Source organism: Hippopotamus amphibius, chromosome 4 (assembly GCF_030028045.1).
Source record: "Hippopotamus amphibius kiboko isolate mHipAmp2 chromosome 4, mHipAmp2.hap2, whole genome shotgun sequence".
NCBI lineage: Eukaryota > Metazoa > Chordata > Mammalia > Artiodactyla > Hippopotamidae > Hippopotamus > Hippopotamus amphibius.
Window position 1 is genome coordinate 66,126,998 of NC_080189.1, and position 18,743 is coordinate 66,145,740.

The 18,743-nt window shown below is 39.0% G+C and overlaps 1 protein-coding gene across 1 annotated transcript in view; it reads right to left on the reverse strand.

Moving 5' to 3' along the window:
* Positions 1 to 10,019: 10,019 nt before the first annotated feature.
* VWDE (von Willebrand factor D and EGF domains) overlaps positions 10,020 to 18,743 on the reverse strand; it is a 91,840-nt gene continuing 83,116 nt past the window's right edge. Inside the window, exons 28-30 of the mRNA XM_057732576.1 lie at positions 11,423 to 11,643; positions 11,134 to 11,312; positions 10,020 to 10,375 (exon numbers count right to left, since the gene is read on the reverse strand). Coding sequence (XP_057588559.1) covers positions 10,020 to 10,375; positions 11,134 to 11,312; positions 11,423 to 11,643 — 756 coding nt within the window. The remainder of the gene's footprint in view (positions 10,376 to 11,133; positions 11,313 to 11,422; positions 11,644 to 18,743) is intronic.

Genomic DNA, 18,743 nt, shown 5'->3' on the forward strand with positions numbered 1-18,743 from the left:
GTGTGTGTTTCATCATTGCCTTACCATTAGTAATTTCAAGAGATGCATCTGTGACTTGATTTAAAGAGAGGAGGCTGAAACATTGCTGTTGTATTAAGAAGTCAGCTCATTCTCTGCATTCTTTTACTGTATGTCAAACTGACACCTTAATGTATGAAGAAAATTGTATGAAAGACAACATTGATTCATTTAAATAGTCTATATTTTGATACTGTTTGAATTTTAAAGGGAAAGCTTATGGTTCTTATGGAAAGAAAAATAATGGAAAAAGTATGTTGGGCTATTTTATTTACATTAGGGGGAAATTGTGCAGCTCACACAAAAAGCCATGCATTTAGAAACTTTAATTAGTGGTACTCTATAATGTTTGTGTTTATGAATACTTGCTAAGAAATATAAATGTCATATAACGGACTGAAAAGTTACCTCAGGAGCCAATGTGTTTAATGGAGTAAAGTCGATCATCAAAGTAATAGCTAAAATATTGAGGTATTTATGTCAAGCACTTAATGAGCATTCTTTATGTGTTATTTTATGCAGTCTCTACAGTCTTATGATGTCATACTATTATTGCTATTTTTCATTTTACAATTAAGAAAACTGAAGCTTAGATCAACTGGTGTTTTAATTTGACTAGAACTTTTAACCAAAAAGTAACTTATTCATGTCAGGAAAGCAGTGCATTGCTTTTGATGCTTGTTACTCTGGGTTTTAACTTAGGTCTGCTTTTACCATTTTAAGATTTTTCAAAGGCAAATGTGTTGATAGTATCACAGTCTCCTTTTCATGGAAAATATTTTTGTCATTTATTTAAAAGTATATCTAAAGACATAAGTATGATACTTAGAATTGCAGGACTAAAAATGATGTAGTGGTTGGTACCCACAGTTTCAATCCAGTAAGCTTTTAGCAACAACTACATATAAGGCACTGCATTTGGTACTAAAGGGGACACAAATATGAAAGTAATACAGTCCCAACTTCAAAAAAGACAGTTTAGTGACTATGAATAAAGTGGTTCTCACCTTTATCTCTTGGACACTTCATGCTCCTCTGTTCTTCAGTGTTTAGTCCAGTACTGTGGTGGAGAATAGAGAGTTGCAGTACAACTATAGCATTTTGAGGGACTCGGAGAGTGGGATACAGGGTGAGGAGGACCGTGGGAGTCTAAGCATAGCTTTCCAGTAAGTGTACTGCAGATGGGTTACACGTCTGCCAACCTTCTAGCAGCAGGTGACCTGGGGCTGCCTGCCCTCTCAAGCTGTGAGCATTCTTTTTACTTTGTCCTAATGGACTGAACAGATATTTTCTATGAATGCTATGGAGGGAAAATGTTGAGAAACCCGATACTTGAAGGAAATGAACAAATTTTTTGTTGTTGTTAATCCTATTAACTCTGACAGGAAGCATGTGGCGTATTTCCCAAACTTTCATTTGAGTAGACTATAGTAGTATTAATATTTTCCCTTAAATCAACTCTGGGTTTCAACTTAGGTCTGCTTATATCATTTTATGATTTATTAAAGGCAAAGATAGATATTATATACATAACATATATATATTCTTAGTTCTAAGTAATACAAAGATAAAAATGATTTCTAAGGACAACCATCTTATATATCAATTCTGGGTATAGACACATACTGATTTACAAGGAGTTCAAAATGAATATATAGAATGAGTCGCTTAAAACATTCTTTTTGAAACAACATGACTTTAAATGCTGGTAGCTTTATTCAAATCCTCTTTTCACGTTCCATTTGTAGAAATACAGTATTCATGGACACTTGCTCTGAGTGGTAAGCATTTTTATTTAGTTTATCTAGAACTGTAGACCAAATCCTAGCAGCAAGGTGCCACTTTGACTTGTTTTTACAAACTACCTATTTAAAATAGTTTTTGGACAGTTCACTCTAATAGGATTCCAGTTGAGCTACAGATGTTTAGCCAGGCCAGTTGGCTGTATCCAGAATTAATTGGAACCCTAACTTGGAGTTATTTATTTGGACAAATAACAAATATATTCATCTGTGTTATCCTAATCAAAATCCTGACAAAATTTTTCATAGAACTTGACATGCTAACTATAAAACTCAGATGGAAGAATGAATGGGCAAGACTAGTCAAGAAAATTTTGAAAAATAAGCAAAAAGTATGAGTTTGCCCTACAAGCTATTAGATCATATATTAGACAATACTTTAAAACTATAGAAATCAAAACAGCCTATTATTGACCCAGAAATAGAAAAATAGGTTTTAGGAACTGAATACAGATTCATAAAAGTCCTTTACCTCAAGGTCCTTCTTTAAAACTGGTAGATAAAGACATACTATTTAATAAATAGTGTCAGAGTGATTTACTGTTCATTTGGGGGGGGGGGGAAGTTAAATTCGTGCCTCACCTTGTTTACTAAAATAAACAATGTGAGAGATTAATGATCTAGACCAGAGGTCAGAAGACTTTGATCCATGGGCTGGCTGCCTGTTTTTGTAAATAAAGTTTTATTAGGACACATCCTTGCCCATTTCTTTATGTCTTTCACACAATAGTAGGGTTGAGATGTGATGCAACAAGGACCATTTGGACTACAAATCTTAACATTTACTCTTTGGTCTTTTAGGAAAAACTTGTCTGACCCTATTTGGACATTAAAGAATCACTAAAGCATTTTTAGGGGGTAGAAAAAATAGGATTATGTTATGGCTTTTGGGTATAGTAGCCGAATTAGTTATGGTAGGCTAACTGCTATATCAAATAATCCCAGTATATCAGTAGTTTTTCACAGTGCAATTTACATCTCACTTTATGTTCAGGTTCTAAGCAGCTTGTTGTTCTATTGTTCCATCTCTTAGAAGTGTAGACTCCTACCATCCCTTAAGGCAGTGAAGACCTGCTCTTGACCCTGTAGGGGAGCAGAATTTTACCACCCTAAAATATGTCTCTTTGGCATATTGTTTCAAGCTGGTTATTTTCTGAGAAACAGCAGACTTGGGAGGGGCTCTGAAAACCAAGTAGGAATTGCCCTTTCTAAAGAAACATTTACAAATCTCCATTTGTAAGGGTGTCTCCCTCTCTGTGCCTGGAAGAGGCAGATGACCAAACTTCTAGAAACTCTTGTCCCAGGAGAAGGCAATGACTTAAATATGCAAAACAGCCTTACGCTGTTTACTGTGCTTTTCTTGGTAACCTCCCATAGCTGACTCTCTTACCCTCAACTTCCTTTCTTGTCTTTAGTTGAAGATGGTATTTAAGGTGAAGACTTTGGTCATTTGGGGGAGTTACTCAGCTTTTTAGATCTATCCTATGTATACATATTACTAAACTTAGCTTGATTTTCTCCTTAGTCTGTCTCATGTCAATTTAATTCTTAGACTAGCCAGAAGATCCTAGATGAGTAGAGGAAAATTTCTTCCTCCTCAGCACTGTTTATAGTTCTTATTTTTTCTGTAATTAAGTAACATCAATTGTATAATTAAAACAAGAAATACACTCACACAGTAGGAGTCAGAATTGTTCCAGAGAAAGATCTCTGAAATGCTAAAAAATAAAAATAAAAAATAAAAAAAAGTCATTTCAACCATACATATTTTTTAGTCTCAGCAGAGCAACAGTACTAAAACTTAACTTTATAATTGCTAGTGATTATCTTGAGAGCAAATTCAAATGTACTAGATAGATAGTCTATGTTAATTTTGCATAGAGATATTTAATGTCATTTAAACTTAAGTTCTACAATCAGTTTTATTCAGTGCAATAGAGTACACAAAGCATATCTACTATAAAATCTATTTTCTAAATGAAGACAGTTTAATGTTTTGTTTGCCATATTAGTGAATTTCATGGAGCAAGAATCTTTCTAAACAACTTAAAATTATGGAAATTAAGTTGATTGCTTAGCCAATCTTTACATGAAATACGCTTGTTGAAACGTCATTTATGAATTATATACAAACAATGTACTATAGGTGAATTGTGCTTACATGGTAGAGGTGATTATAGTATTTGGATTTATGTGTGGTCAAAGAACAAAGCAGCTAAAGGACTAATAAGTCAGCTGCCCTTTGTGTGAGTGGCTTCATGGGCTTCATTGGGACTCATGATTCTAACGGCACAGTGCCTCATAAAGACAGTGTTGCTCCTTCCTCTGTTGGCAATGTCTTGTTGCCTCAGAATATCCATTCTCTTCTTTTTAGAGCTCTGAGTTTTAGGTGGGTCCCTTGCTAGCAAGTCAAAGGCTATCTTTACCAGCCTGCCTTGTGGCTACATGTGGCATATGACTAAATCTAGGCCAATAATATGTAAGTGGAAACACTGTACATGGAACCCATGGGTAGTTTTTGAAGGAAAACGGCATGCTCTTCTCTCTAATCCTCTTTTCTGCTGTCTGGAACCCAGACTAAATGACAGGAGCTCTAGCGGCTCTTTCAGACTATGAAGTAACCGTGAATTAAAAACCAACATCAAAGGTGATGAACAAGAAATACTCTCTCAAACAAACATTGAGGGAATTTGTTGCCAATAGGACCTGCCTTGCAAGAAACATTAAAATAATTTCTTCAATGAGAAGATACAGGTCAAGAACTTGGATCTACATACAGAAAGGAAGAAATTTAGAGATGGAATAAGAGAAACAAAGGTCATACAACACAGTGCTGGGTTGGGAATGTCCCTTGGGAGTTCATTTGTGAATCCCCAAACCAGGGCCTGTAACAAGGTAGAGCTAAATAGGACTCTATGTTCAATCTGTTTCTTTGACTTTAAGCTTTGCTTTTCACTACTTTTGTTGTTATGATCATACATGATGGCCTGCCTCAGGGAACCCTGCCCCTCTGCTGGAATGTTAAACCAAAGTGTGTCTGTTCAGCTCACAGGCAGACAGTCAACCCTGCCTACCTGTGAATGGCTGCAGAAAAGAAGAAATTAACACATCCCCTCACCCAGGCTGGTCATTCCCGGAGATGTTTTGCAAGACTGATGGCCCTTTTACTTTACTTCCCTGCCACCTCTCCCTCTTTATTCTGCCTTTTTACTTTACTTCCTCACCACCTCTCTGTCTCTGATTCTATAAAAGAAACTGGCATCCAGACTCCAATGAGATGGTTTTTTGGAGACACTAGCCTGCCATCTTCTCAGTCTGCCAGCTTTCCAAATAAAGTCGTTTTCCTTGCCTCAACACCTCATCTCTGATTCATTGGCCTGTCATGCGGCAAGCAGAGTGAGCTTGGACTCGGTAACAGGCCTATCATGCTGCAGACCTTCTGTAAGTGTTTCCCAAGAAGTGAACACCAAAACCTGGAATAAGAAATGCTGGGGCTCACAGTTAACCTGTCAGAGGGAGATCATCTTCAAAGCAATGCCACTTTTTCGTCATTTCCCACTCCACTTCTGGCATTAGTATAATTTCATTGGAAAAGGAAAATGGTAAGTTTTACAAATAAATATTTTTAAAACAGGAAATAAGCAAAGAAAAAAAAGCAAAAAGTAAGGCTAGAGGTACCACCGTCTTCTTCTCTTCATCCTTTTACTCTAACTGTATCCCCCTTTACACTACAGCCCCCACTTTAAACAAAGCCTATGAAATGGTACGTGGCAGGTCTCTTGAACTTTAGGCATTGATGTACCTCTTTCCTGATTGTCATCATTCCCAATGTGAAATAAAATTCATATTTTATGGCAAGACAAGAAAACTTCAAACATAAAAATTTTTCTCTTCCCTTTGGCTCCCTCTCTCCCGTCTGCTGTGCATTGTGCATCTGCATTATGCATCAACCCGACCTCCCCATCAGCAGAAATGCCTGCTCAGCTATAAAAAGCAACATTCTCCTAGCGCCAACAAGACAACTCCTTAAAAGATAACATTCCTTCTTGATCTTATAAGGGGCCAAGATGATGCTTGGATCAGGTCAGGAACGTGTAAACTGTCAATAATACATCATTTAATGTACAGCCCTGTGTCTCAAAAAACTTATATAACGGTGCCTTGATTTCTAAAGCTTTTTGGAGCTTTCTGAGATGCCATCCCTGGGTTATAATCCTCAATTTGTCTCAAACAAAAATTTCCCTTTCTTTCTTAGATTGATTGAATAACTTTTCATTGACACCACTGACCCCTCCCCACCCTGCACCGCCACAGAGTCTATCTACTCTAGCCTTCTCCTAAGCAATAATTTCCATAATATCACAGTCTGATGAGGAAATCATATTGTTTTAAAATTATGTAATCATTAAACCTATGTATAGAGAAAAATTAAGTCCTGTGCCACTGTAAGCAAATGTATCATACTTTGGAAAATTCAGGGATGGAAGTTAGAGTACTGGGCTAGCTGTCAGAAGACCAGAGTCTAGAACTGGCTCTGCCCCTTAAGGAGCTGTGCTTTTGCAAAGTATATAACTTTTCAAAGCCTCAGTTTCCTTGTCTCTGGAATGAATGTAGTATAATCCAGGCCCATGGTATATTTTTCAATAAATGTTAGCAAATGTACCAATAATTTCCTTGTCACCCATTATGATATTGTGATTTATAATAAGAAAGATATATTTGGTCTTCATTGCATTCATGACACAGAGGTCATAAAACCCTTCACATTTCCTCAGTGATGAGTAATAAAAGTGCCTTTTGTTATTCATAATAAGCCCCTTTCACCCACACCTGAGTTTATGTTAATGAGGTGATTTTTGAAAAGCCCCTAAGGATGGTGACCAGTTGCCTCTAATCAACTATGTGATTAGAGGGTTGGAACTTTCAACCCCACCCTTGCACCCTTTAAGGAGGGGAGAAGGGCTAGAGAATTGAGTTCAATAGCCAGTGGCCAATCATCTAATAAATAATGTCTGTGTAATAAAGCCTCCATAAAACCCCTGAAAGATAGGTTTGGAAGAGCTTCCAAGTTGGTGAATGCATCCATGTGCTGGGAGGGTGGCGAACCTCAGTTCCACAGGCCAGAAGCTCCAGCACTCAGGACCTTCTGGACCTTAACCAATGTAAGAATTTATCAGGCTGTTCATCTGTATATATGTATGTTTATAACATCCTCTACAATAAGCTGGTAAACATAAGTAAATGTTTCCCTGGGCTCTGTGAGCAATTCTAGCAAATTACTGAATTTAAGGGCGCAGGCATGGGAACCCCAGTTTTTAGCCAGTGAGTCAGAAGTACAGATGACAACCTGGGCTTTAGTGGTGTCTAAAGTAGCAGCAGTCTTATGGGACTGAGCCCTTAATCTGTGGGATCTGATGCTATTGTTACTGAATTAGACAGGAGGCCCCTCTCTTGGAGTCCTAGCTGAACCAAAGCCCTCTTGGCTCAATCAGGGAGTTCTTTTATGCTCAGGTTCACACTTCCAATAGCAAAACTTAGTTTGGTGCAAGCAAGACAGGCTTTTACTCAACAGCCAGAAAATGGAGAAGGGGAGCTCATGCTCTAAAACACGTTCTCCCTGAAGAGATGAGAGTGGAGAACTTTTAAGGGCAAGAGGCGGACAGGTCATCCAGGCTCTGGGAAAAGGGTGGAGATTTCCAGGTGAAACAGGATGGAAGGGGACAGGGCACAACCTTTAAAAGAATGATATAGCCATAGCACATGACAAAGGCTGGTTAGAACCATCTGGGTCCAAGATGGCGGAAGATTCGACTTCCAGTAGACCTTGAGCTTCATTATATACTCATTGTAATACATTAGCATAAGTTAAATGACACACCCACCAGTGCCATGACAGTTCTGAGGGCAACCATAAAAGGTCAAAAAATGAGTGGTGGTTCAATTCCTGGAAATCCCCGTCCCTTCCCCAAAATAATTGGAATAATCCTCCCACTCATTAGCCTATGAAATTGCCCAGCCCATAAAAACTAACCACGCTGTATTTCAAAGCCTCTTGCCTTCCGAGATGGCCCACACTCTGCTTGTGGAGTGTGTTTCTCCCAGGCTCTGTCTGTGAAGTGTGTTTCTCTCTAAATAAATCCACTTCTTACCTATCACTTCATCTCTGAATTCTTTCAGGATGACGCGAGAACCTTAAATTCACTGGGAGCACAGGGACAGCTGGAGACAGCCAGGGCATCTGCAGTCTTCCAGGCTCCAGGTTTCCTCTGCGCAGAGCATTCCTGTAGTCAAATCAGAGCTGGTTCAAGGTGGTTTACCAGTGTATATCTCTGAAAGCATATGTCTCTCAAAGCACAGCTGCAAAGCATCTCTGCCAAACACCAGGTACATTTGAAACAAACACAGAGATGCATCAGGGTGTGTCCTTCAGCTCTCAGGGGTTCGAGATAAATCAAGGCAAGGAAAGTGGTGACCTTCAGCCTCCTTGGTTCGCTATCCTGGATCTAGCCAGTTCAGTTTGATTTTCTCATGGGCCTTTGTGGACTCTTGTTGATAAAACACAACTAGCCTGCATGGTTAAAAACAGGTCTGCTGCCTGGGCTGCATAGCATGGGTGACACTGTCTCCAGGTAGAGTCAGAATTCAGTTAAATCTGTAGGATACGCAGTATGTGTTCATGGAGGACTGGAGCATTGTTTGGTGGTGTTGGAAAACAAACCACCCACTGATTCCTTTCCATCCCTCAACTATTTTGCCTCTTTTCCATATCTCTGGAAGGAAGCACAAATGGCCTTTCACCTACAAGGCTTTCTAAAAGCTGGGAAAGCCCTGTTTCTGCTATGCTACAGAAAGTGGATAATGGCTAGTAACTCACAAGAGACAATCCTAGGAAAAATGAGCTGATTCTATAAACCTGAAATGTGAACTCTCAGATACAGAATATTAAAAAGCCAACACTTTCTACTGGAGCCATTCAGCACTCCAGGGGAAACTTGATTTGTCTGAATAATAAACTATAATGATAATAGCCAAGTGCACCTCACAGCAGTACTAAGCTTTAATGACTCTATTTGTGGAACCCTTTGAGCACCTCCAAAGTTATGTAAGCATAAATGAATAAGTAGAGACACCATATACCACTGTTATTCCTGTATTAAATCTCTCTTGGTAATTTCTTATCTTATAATATCTTATAAGGTATGTACTGTATGAGACTAATACATGAACAAAATTATGGAAGAAATAAAGTATAAAATAATATATAGTAGTGATTTCCAGTGAAATAATTATAATCTCATGTTAGTGAAAGAGAATGGAGTCATTAATAGCACATCTAAAAAATCATTACTAGGTTGTAAAGTAGAAAAATGAAAATCTAGAATAGATGCTTAAGATTTAAATGTCTACAAAGTTTGAAAAAACACTTGCTATTTTTTTTTCTTATGAAGGAGACAGCTAAGATTCTAGTTGTTTATTTCACTCTGAAGAACTTATAATGATGTTTTCTCTGTTTAACTTATTTCTTAATAGAAATTGTATACATTATTTTCATACAACCTCCATTCTGCCTTTCTATCTTCCCCTTCATCACCAGCATTATTTATGCAATGTGATAGTACTTTTAATTTTCGTAGGTTAAAAAAAATCTTCACAACCGTGTATATCTTCATTATATTTTCCAAAATGCACCATTGCGATTGTGATATTCTCCCTAATTTCAACCTAGGTAGCTAAATACAAAATGCATTGGCCCCAAAAATCTCTTCAACAAAGTTTCCTGTAATATCAGGATCTCGATCAATGAAAGATTTATTTCTTCCAGTGAGTATCGTTTGTAAAAACTTCTCTAAGAGGATTCTGCTGAAGAGAGTGCTCTTCTTGTCCTTGCCTTTTCCCTTTCACCTAGCCGACATCCTGTCCCTCAAGACCAAGGGAGTTTCCAGGGGTAAGAAGGAAAGGAAAAATTTAAAAGTTACCTCTTTGAGGAGAGTAATTCTGAGTGAGACAATACTGGACCAGGTTTTGAACAGGTTCCTCATCCTGAGAGAGGGCAGAAGGGACATGGAGAGGTAGGAGGACATTAATACAAAACCCACATGCTTTATATTCTGCCTAGGACCGGATGTGATTGCCTATAAGCACCAGCCATAGGATTATTTTCTGTTCACTGAGTATTCTTGCCAATATTCCGCTTTTTATTTACAGCATTGATGTTTGGTACACAGTTAATATTTTTACATCCTTACGCCCTGTTGAACATCCTAAATTTTGCCACTCCAGTAGTTTTAGGGTCAATACAACTCTTAGACTTGGACAATAGGGGTCTTCACCCCGGCAGGTGCTGAAGCTGCCGTTTTCCATGTCACTCCCCACAGGGCCAAGGGCATATGACAACCCAGAGACTGTGCTCCACCTTCTAGAGCATACCACCGTAACTGGGGCTCTGGATTGTCTGTTCCAGAAGCCCCGAGACCATCCTTCATCCCCTGGGAGCTCTTTCTTGGAGTCTCTCTTCTTGTTGGCCTGTTTGAAGTGGGTGTCTTCCTTCTTGGACCCTAGGGGTAAAGAGATAGCTGTTAGCAGAGATGTCTATGGATCCTGGCTGTGAGGGTGCCTGCGGGCACTGGAGACCCCTCAACTGTAGTCTTCTTGGGGTGGGAAGAGACAGGGAGGAGGAATGGATGGTGAGTGGGGAGAGCTGGAGGCAGGGGAACTGCCATCATCACATTCAGTTGTAGAACAAAGAAAATTCTGAAGAGTCTCAAATAAAACCTTGCCTTGGGACTTCCCTGGCAGTCCAGTGGTTAAGACTCCGTGCTTCCACTGCAGGCGGCAGGGGTTTGATCCCTGGTTGGGGAACTAAGATCCCACATGCCCCGTATTGTGGCCAAACAAAAAAAAACCCCCAAACCTTGCCTGAGCCTCAGGCTTCTTCCAAGACTTTTAAAGAAGCTTGGGATCATCAAGTGAGCAGAGAATTCCAGGCATGGACAAGAATTTTCCTTCCTTCCTTCCTTCCTTCCTTCCTTCCTTCCTTCCTTCCTTCCTTCCTCTCTTTCCTTTCTTTCTTTCCTTCCTTTTTTCCCTCTTTTTTCCATCCTTCCTTTCTTTCTCTTCCTTCCTTCCTTCCTTCCTTTCTTGGTTCAGAATCAGAGGAAAGCTTTGTTCTTTGATCAAAGAATGGAGAGGTGTGAGCTCCGGGTTTACAGCGCATGCTTTCCCTGACAGGCCACGTCAGGGCTCCTTTATAGGGATCTTATCAGCTGGGGGAGGGGGCGGAGCTCTTGCAGGCTGGCGCAGGCGCGCTGCTCACAGCGCCAGACAGCGGTGCGGGCACAGCGTCTCTGGGCTCGGCCCACCACCGCCACCTTGAACTGAGGTGCTGTGTGCAGCCCTCTGCACACGGCCCACTGAGCTGCGGTGTCAGGTGCAGACACTTCACACTGGGCACTCTGGTCTGAGGTGCTGGGTGCGAGGACGCTGCACAGCCCCCTGTGACCAAATGAAACCAGACCAAGCACAAAGGAGAAGAAAAAAAGTTAGACTTTATTTTATTGCCCGCCTTGTATTTTTATTTCCTGGGAACTGTTAATGGGCTTTGCCGGCGACAAATCCCTCCTCTGCCTTTTGTCCTGTTCCTCCTTCTTGAGGGGCGCTGATGGGCGCAGGCTCTTTGCTGTAACTGCTTCCTGCTACGCGTGGGCACCGTCAGAACCCCGAGTGGAGGAGCAGGACTTCTCCCAGCCACCTCTGGGTATGTTTGATGGTCCCAAGGCCTCAACCCTAACTCCTCGTATCCCTGAGTGACCACCTTCCGTCTTACCTTTTGGAGACAAAGGACACAGGCAATTTAAGATACGTGGCTCAAATATTCACGAGAGCATAATAGTCGCATGTGAAGTGTTCCTAAAAGTGAAGGTATCTAAGTCTTTTGCCCGTAGGCACGTGTCACCTGATGTCGAGGCTCATTGCTGTGGCCTGGGTATCCCCGATCACACTTTGGTTGTGTTTTGGAAGAGAAGCTTCAGGTCAGAGAGAGGTTCACACTAGCAGTCAAGGGGGTCTGTTTCCCCAGGTTGTTTCCCTGGAGGTTGGGTCTTGGGGGGACTCTTCCTTCCAGTGCGACATCCCCACCAAGTGATCCTCTGCAACTTTAGGGCAGAATGGGTGCTTAGGATCACTAAGTGGGGTTCTCCTGCCTGGTGTAACTTGCCCCCAATAGGAGAAGACTGAGTTTGGTTCAGAAGCAAAGGAAAGCTTTACTCTTTGATCAGAGAACAGAGAGGTGTGAGCTTGCACTCTGGAGGACACACTCTCCCGACAGGCTGCTTTACAGGGTTCCTGTCAGTGGGGAGTGGGTGGAGCTGTGCTGCTCAGGTTGCAGACAGCAGTGCCTGGCACAGGGACTCTGGGCACAGCCCCCAGAGAAACCTTAGAGCCTCCAAGAAATGTCCTCCTTCCCTGTCCAGGCTGCCTTGTCTTGCGCTGTTTTGGGCAAGAAATAAAATTAATTTTGAAACTGTGCTATTCATTTTACTATTCCTTTACCACACTAAAAAATTTTTTTGTTGTAAAGGTATGTTTGTTTTTGCAAAGGTAGAAAATATTTTATTTGACAGTTTGTTGGCTTGTTAATTGTGTATTTTATATTTGGACAGGCTGGACCTGATTACGTAACAGGGCCCTCACAACTTTTCTGGGTACAGTTTTTGGTATAGGATTGAGAGGAAATTGCTGACTGAGATGAGGATTTTTGTAATCAGGTATAGCGTTCAGGGATGGGCATAGTGTAATCAATCTCTACCCTAATCAAGTTGTAGAATATTTTCACACTACATAAGTGAAAAGGGGAGAGAGAATGGAGAAATCTAATGTATGCCATGATCTTTTCTTAAAGTAGTACTGCCACATATATCAAAATGGCTCTCTTTTTCTCAGAGTTAGCAAAGCACTGATGTATACAAAGAATGAAAAAATGGTTAAATTTCTAATAAGTGCACATATATGGCTACTATAGAGAAAGTCATAATATAGTATATTAAAAAGTTATTGTGGAACTTTCTCTTAGGCAATAGAATGGAAGAACTTTAGAAATAACCCTTTATTTTATATGTAGAAGAAAGTTGACACCCAGAGCTTTGGCCAATGCACCATGATTAAATAGTGTTGATGCCAGATTCCTAATATAAGGAGCTTTCTGCTATACTCACTCCCAAATGGCTGATCCATCATTAATACAAATGCCCCAAAAGATACTTGATATTACATACAGATTATATTTCTGTGAAACTAGTGTAAATTTTCCCCGCTCTGTATCTCTAGATTCCTGGCTTATTACATTTTTACTAAATACTTTAATTGGAATTGACAGACTAGTACTAAGCAAATATTCTGCAAACCTAAGAAAAACTGTACATAAAGGGTTAACTGGTAGTTACAGTCTTTTGTTCTTAATTCAAGGACTTGTCATCAGACAATGAAGGGACCACTAAATTAGACATTTTAATTGGGGGACAATATGCAGCAGAAACTTTCATTCAACTCTAAAAATATGTTTGCTTTAGATCTTTGATTAGGGTCACACTCCCACTTTTCAATATTTGACCAAAAAATTAGAGTAGATGGTTCTGTATACACTTGACAGCAGGCTGATTCAGTTTTTTACAACATGAACAATCAAAAGGAAGCTTAACATTATTATTATGAAAAATATATTAACAATTAAATTTTAAAGAAAAATACTTTTTATATTTTGAAGAAAATATTTCCACTTGGTTGGTGCAGCAGGACAAAAAATTGATTTGTGTGAGGAGCAGAGATTTCAAACTTACATAGATTCATTTGGATGGGGAAGGAGAATGTGTCTCTTTAAAAAATAGAGATATAACTTACACAAAATAAAGTGCTCAAATCTTAAATATACAGCTTGATAAAATTTTATATGTTGATTCATTTGTGTGACCACTACCCTAATCAAGATATAAAACATTCTAGACCTCCCTAAAGACTTCCTTGAATCTGTACCCAGACAGTACTTCCCACCACATACACACCACTATCCTGATTTCATCACCATATTAATTTCTTTTTGAACTTCCTGTAAATAGGCTCATACATCATGTACTCTTTTGTGTCTGGCTTATTTCACTCAACATTAAGTTTGTCAGATTCATACATGCTGTTGCATCAGTAATACGTTGTTTTTTATTATCGTGCAGGAATTGGTAGGTCAAGGATTATGTTTGGCATTTGTTGGAAAAGGCAAATATTTTCCCAAATTGGTGATGACAGCAAAAGTTCTCTTTGCTCCACACCCTCATGCATTCTCTTTTGGTCTTTTTCAGTTTAGCTATTCTGGTGACTATGGAGTGGTTTTAACTTGCAGTCCTCTGAAAACTAATATTTTGAGGATCTTTTTATATATTTATTGGCTATTTTGATATTCTCTTTTAGGAAGTATTGTTTAGATCTTACTCATAAACAATTTAACGTTCTTTTTCTCATTTAATAGGAATTCTTTGTATGTTCTGGATATAAGCCTGTCGATACATATATATTGAGGTTATTTTCTCTCAGTTTTGGCTTGCCTTTCCATTCTCTTAATAATTTATTTTAATGAACAAAAGCTCTTAATTTTAACAAATGTCAATATTTTTATGGCTACTGCATGGACATATTGTACTTTTTATGTATGAAGAGGCTTGTTTGTTTTAGCTTTCACATTTAAGTCTATGACCAATATTGGAGTAATTTTGTATGTGGTATAAATACAGGTCCAGGTTCTTTTAAATTTAAATATGTGTAATCCAATTGATCCAGCACCATGCAAGGACCAACTACAGACATAGTGTTTCCTTGGAAGAGACTGAACCTGTCCAAAAAAAAAAAAGAAAAAAGGACACTGAAAAATGTCTATTTGTTATTTAGGACATTTTGGTTTTGGATTAAGAAATAAATTCTGAAAAATGTATATTAATATTCTAAAATAAAAAGTTTATTTAAAGGTGTACGCAAATTTCCAGTTTCAACTCTGACATGTAAGAAAATTAGAAGTCATCACTCTTATCCTTATAAGAAAAATCATGAAAAAAAATCTGAAAATCAATGACTTATCTTGGTCTTATCAGAGAACTGATGTTACAGGGCAAACCACCATGCAAAATCTGAAGAGACAGGCAAATATAAAGAATCATAGATAAAATAAGTCTTCCTGGAGCAGAAGCTGCTGTAGCTACAAACTGGTAGGAACACTTAAATGTCACTTCGATGAATTGTGGAAGGCAGACCTAAACTAGTGTGAGAAGGAGAAACTTCAGATGGCCACAGTCTTAGAGAGGATCCCCACACTTTTCCTGGGTTTTACTTACATTTTATCTCCATATTCACGAATCTTGCCTTCTCTGTTCAGTGCACTATTAAAATTATTCAGTAAGTTATTAATTTCAGATACTATATTTTGCTGTTCTGTTGTCCTAAAATGTCTATTAAGACTTTTTATAGATTTTAAAGCTCTGAAAAAATCATTCATTTTTCATTCAATTCCTCATTATTTTCTATTACCTTTAATATATTAATCACAGTAATTCTGAAGTCTTTTTCTGCAATTTCATTTCCTTAATTATCTCTGGGTCTGAACCTATTGACTGTTTTACATCTTGAATATCAATGACTACCTGTTGTTGTTGTTGCTGTTTTTGCTTGTTTAGTAATTTTTAATTTTATGTTAAACATTGTGAATTCTCATATGTGGAAGTTCTTGATTATATCATATTATATTCTTCTAGATTTAGTCATGTTTTGCTCTGGCAAGCAGTAAATTACCAGCACCTAATTTGAATGACTTAATTTAAGGACTTGTAGCCCTGATCTATGCTAGTAATCCTCTTACTCCTAGTTTTTTGTCCTCACTTGTAAGGCTGACCTTTCTAGACTAAAAGCCCTGTTTGTGAAGGATTTTCTGTCTAGTGGGGCCAAAATCCAGTCTGTGCAGCTTCTAAAATCTCTACTCAGACTTTCTGTATCCCAACAGCTATCCTTTGCTAGATCTCCCAGTGCTTCATAAGAAACACGCAAACCTTTTGAGTTGGCCAAAGACCAGAGGGAAATTTTAATGCATATTTTTGGCATCCTTCTCTGTAGTACCCTGATCCTCAAATCCCAACTAAGTATGCAACCCTGAACTCTGATCTTTGTTTTCTCCACCCAGTGAGACTGTACTCTCTGATTGGGCTCTATTTTCCTGGCTAACAACAGTTTGGAAAATGCCTCAGTAGGAAAGCCAGTGAATGTAGGGCTCACCTCATCTTTCTCCCTTCTCTCGAGGATCATAGAGAGCCCTGGGTCGTAGCTTTTCAGTACCTAAAAATTGTTGCTTTTTTAAATTTAGAATTTTTTCCAGTTTTCATTGTATTCACAGTGGGAGTTTAAATCTGTTCCTAGCTACTCCATAGTAGCCAAAACAAGTCAGTAAAATTTGAAAATGAATCTTCTATAAGAGAAAAAAATTTTATTTTAATATGTATTTTCAATCAGATAATATAATATTTTAGCTATTTTTGCAACCTTGTATTTTATTCTACAAACTTTTTCCTCCTAAAAGACTGTAAGATGTAATAGAATAGAGAACAAGAAATCAAAATTTTAATGATAATGCAGAATGTTTCCTCTGAAATATAACCTAATTATGAGAAAACATCATTTTAAAAGTAGGTCCTGGGACTTCCCTGGCAGTCCAGTGGTTAAGACTCCATGCTTCTGGGTTTCCCTGGTGGTGCAGTGGTTAAGAATCCACCTGCCAGTGCAGGGGACTTGGGTTCGAGCCCTGGTCTGGGAAGATTCCCACATGCTTCAGAGCAACTAAGCCCGTGCACCACAACTACTGAGCCTGTGCACTTAGAGGCTGTGCTCCGCAACAAGAGAAGCCACTGCAATGAAAAGCCCACCACCACAATGAAGAGTAGCCCCCACTCGCCACAAATAGAGAAAGCCCAGTGTGCAGCAACTAAGACCCAACACAGCTGTCAACTGTAAATTGAAACTTGCCATCTGTCTATACAAGAATTAAACCACTTTGTGCTGCTGTAGCTACTGCCCTTTCACTTCCTTTGAAGGAAATTCAGGGTGGAGACCAGGAATGAGGCACTCTGTGCTTTGGAGGATGGGCGGAACAGGTCTTCAGATAGTTAGATGTTTTCAGGAGCTGATTTTATGAGCCCAACCCTTGCATCTCCTCATACCTAGAAAAGCACTAAATCCCTGCATGGTGACATCTGCTCCTCGTGACTAGCAGAAACCCCCTACGAAAAAATGTGTTTGACTGAAGGTACTCCTCCTTTACCAAGAATACATATATACTCATCTTCCCCCGCCTCTTTGGAACAGTTTCTCAGAGCTATCTGGGATGCTGCCTCCCAGGTTGCAGTCCTAATTTTGCTCCAAATAAACTCAATTCGCAACTCTCACGTTGTGCATTTTTTTTAAGTCGACACAGCCAAAAACAAAAAACAAACAAACAAACTAAAAACCACTAGGTCTTCTTGGGACTTCCCTGGTGGTCCAGTGGTTAAAGCTCTGCACTTCCAGTGCAGGGGGCATGGATTCAGGCCGTGGCTGGGCAACTAAGATCCCACATGCTGGGCGGCGCGGCCCGAAAAAACAAAAACCAACCAAACAAAAAAACCTAGTTCTTCTTATGAAAGTTTAATTCTATGTGCTGTGTGCTTGGCCCCAAACCACTGAAGTTCTTAAGAAGATAAATGACTGAGCTAGTCGGGGACTTAGTAGCATAAAAAATGTGATACATTCAAATTGGGTAATTTAAGGAGTGTTTAATAAAATGACTGTTTTTTAAAAGTGTGTGGACAAAGTATAAGGAAACCACAAGAAGTAGTGCTGTGCCTTGAGACTAGTGAATTGTGGCACTCATACCACCCTTAGGACAAAAGGAGCAAAAGGACAAAAAGGGCTGTTTTGAGAGGAATTCCTTGACAGGAGTGGAGATCTTTAGTCAAGGGGCTCATCAACCCATTTCATCCCACAGAAAGGAAGCCAGAAAGAAAAAACACATTCAGACCTCATTGTCCACCCTTCCTCTAACCTCCTGCTGGGGCTTACCCAATTGAATAGACTGTCAGAGGACAAAGGAGCTTGTTGATGTAATTCAGAGAAGTTAAGTCTTCCAGAACACAGAGTAGGGTGGAGGTAAATAAAGAGTACCGCTAGTTGGGCAAATAAAGACCGTCCAGCATACTAATAATTTGTTTTTTCCTTAATAAAAATTTCAGCTTGGACTTATTTTTTTCACAAATGAGATAATAAATTTACAACACACAGGTGTAATATTTGTTACACCTCAGTTAAGTAATTAAAATGAAGTTTAATTTGGGAATATATTGATTATTTAAGAATTTATTAATTACCCATTGAGTTAAACCATTTTATAAATTGAAAATGAGAATTGCTATTTACCCTATCACCTTCTACATGATTCAAAGGCAAAGTTGTGAAGAAAGTTAAGTCTGCTTTCTGCTTACTTTTGAACTCTTTCCACTTTTCCCTTTTATTAGAATCTCAGAGGTTTGAGGCCTGAGCACAGTGGGTCTCTTCCGTTATAAACTACTCAGTCTTAATATCTCAGGAGAAGACTTCCTGTCTTTATGAGGTCACTTAAAATACAGAGTTACTTTCACAATACAAGTAATCTGTACAGAATATTTTGTGTTTAAGAAAAAGATTTCACAGAAGGGCAAATGCTTACAGCCAAGGAACCCAGTGTAGTGGAGGTTAAATTGTTCTCCGAAGTGATGATAATTTGTGTTGAGACATCACATTAAAAAGAAATCACTCAGTGATTCTTTTGATTATATGAAAAGTTCCAGGTTTTTTGTAGCCTTAAGTCTTCTCAAACAGTTTTTGATTTCCCCC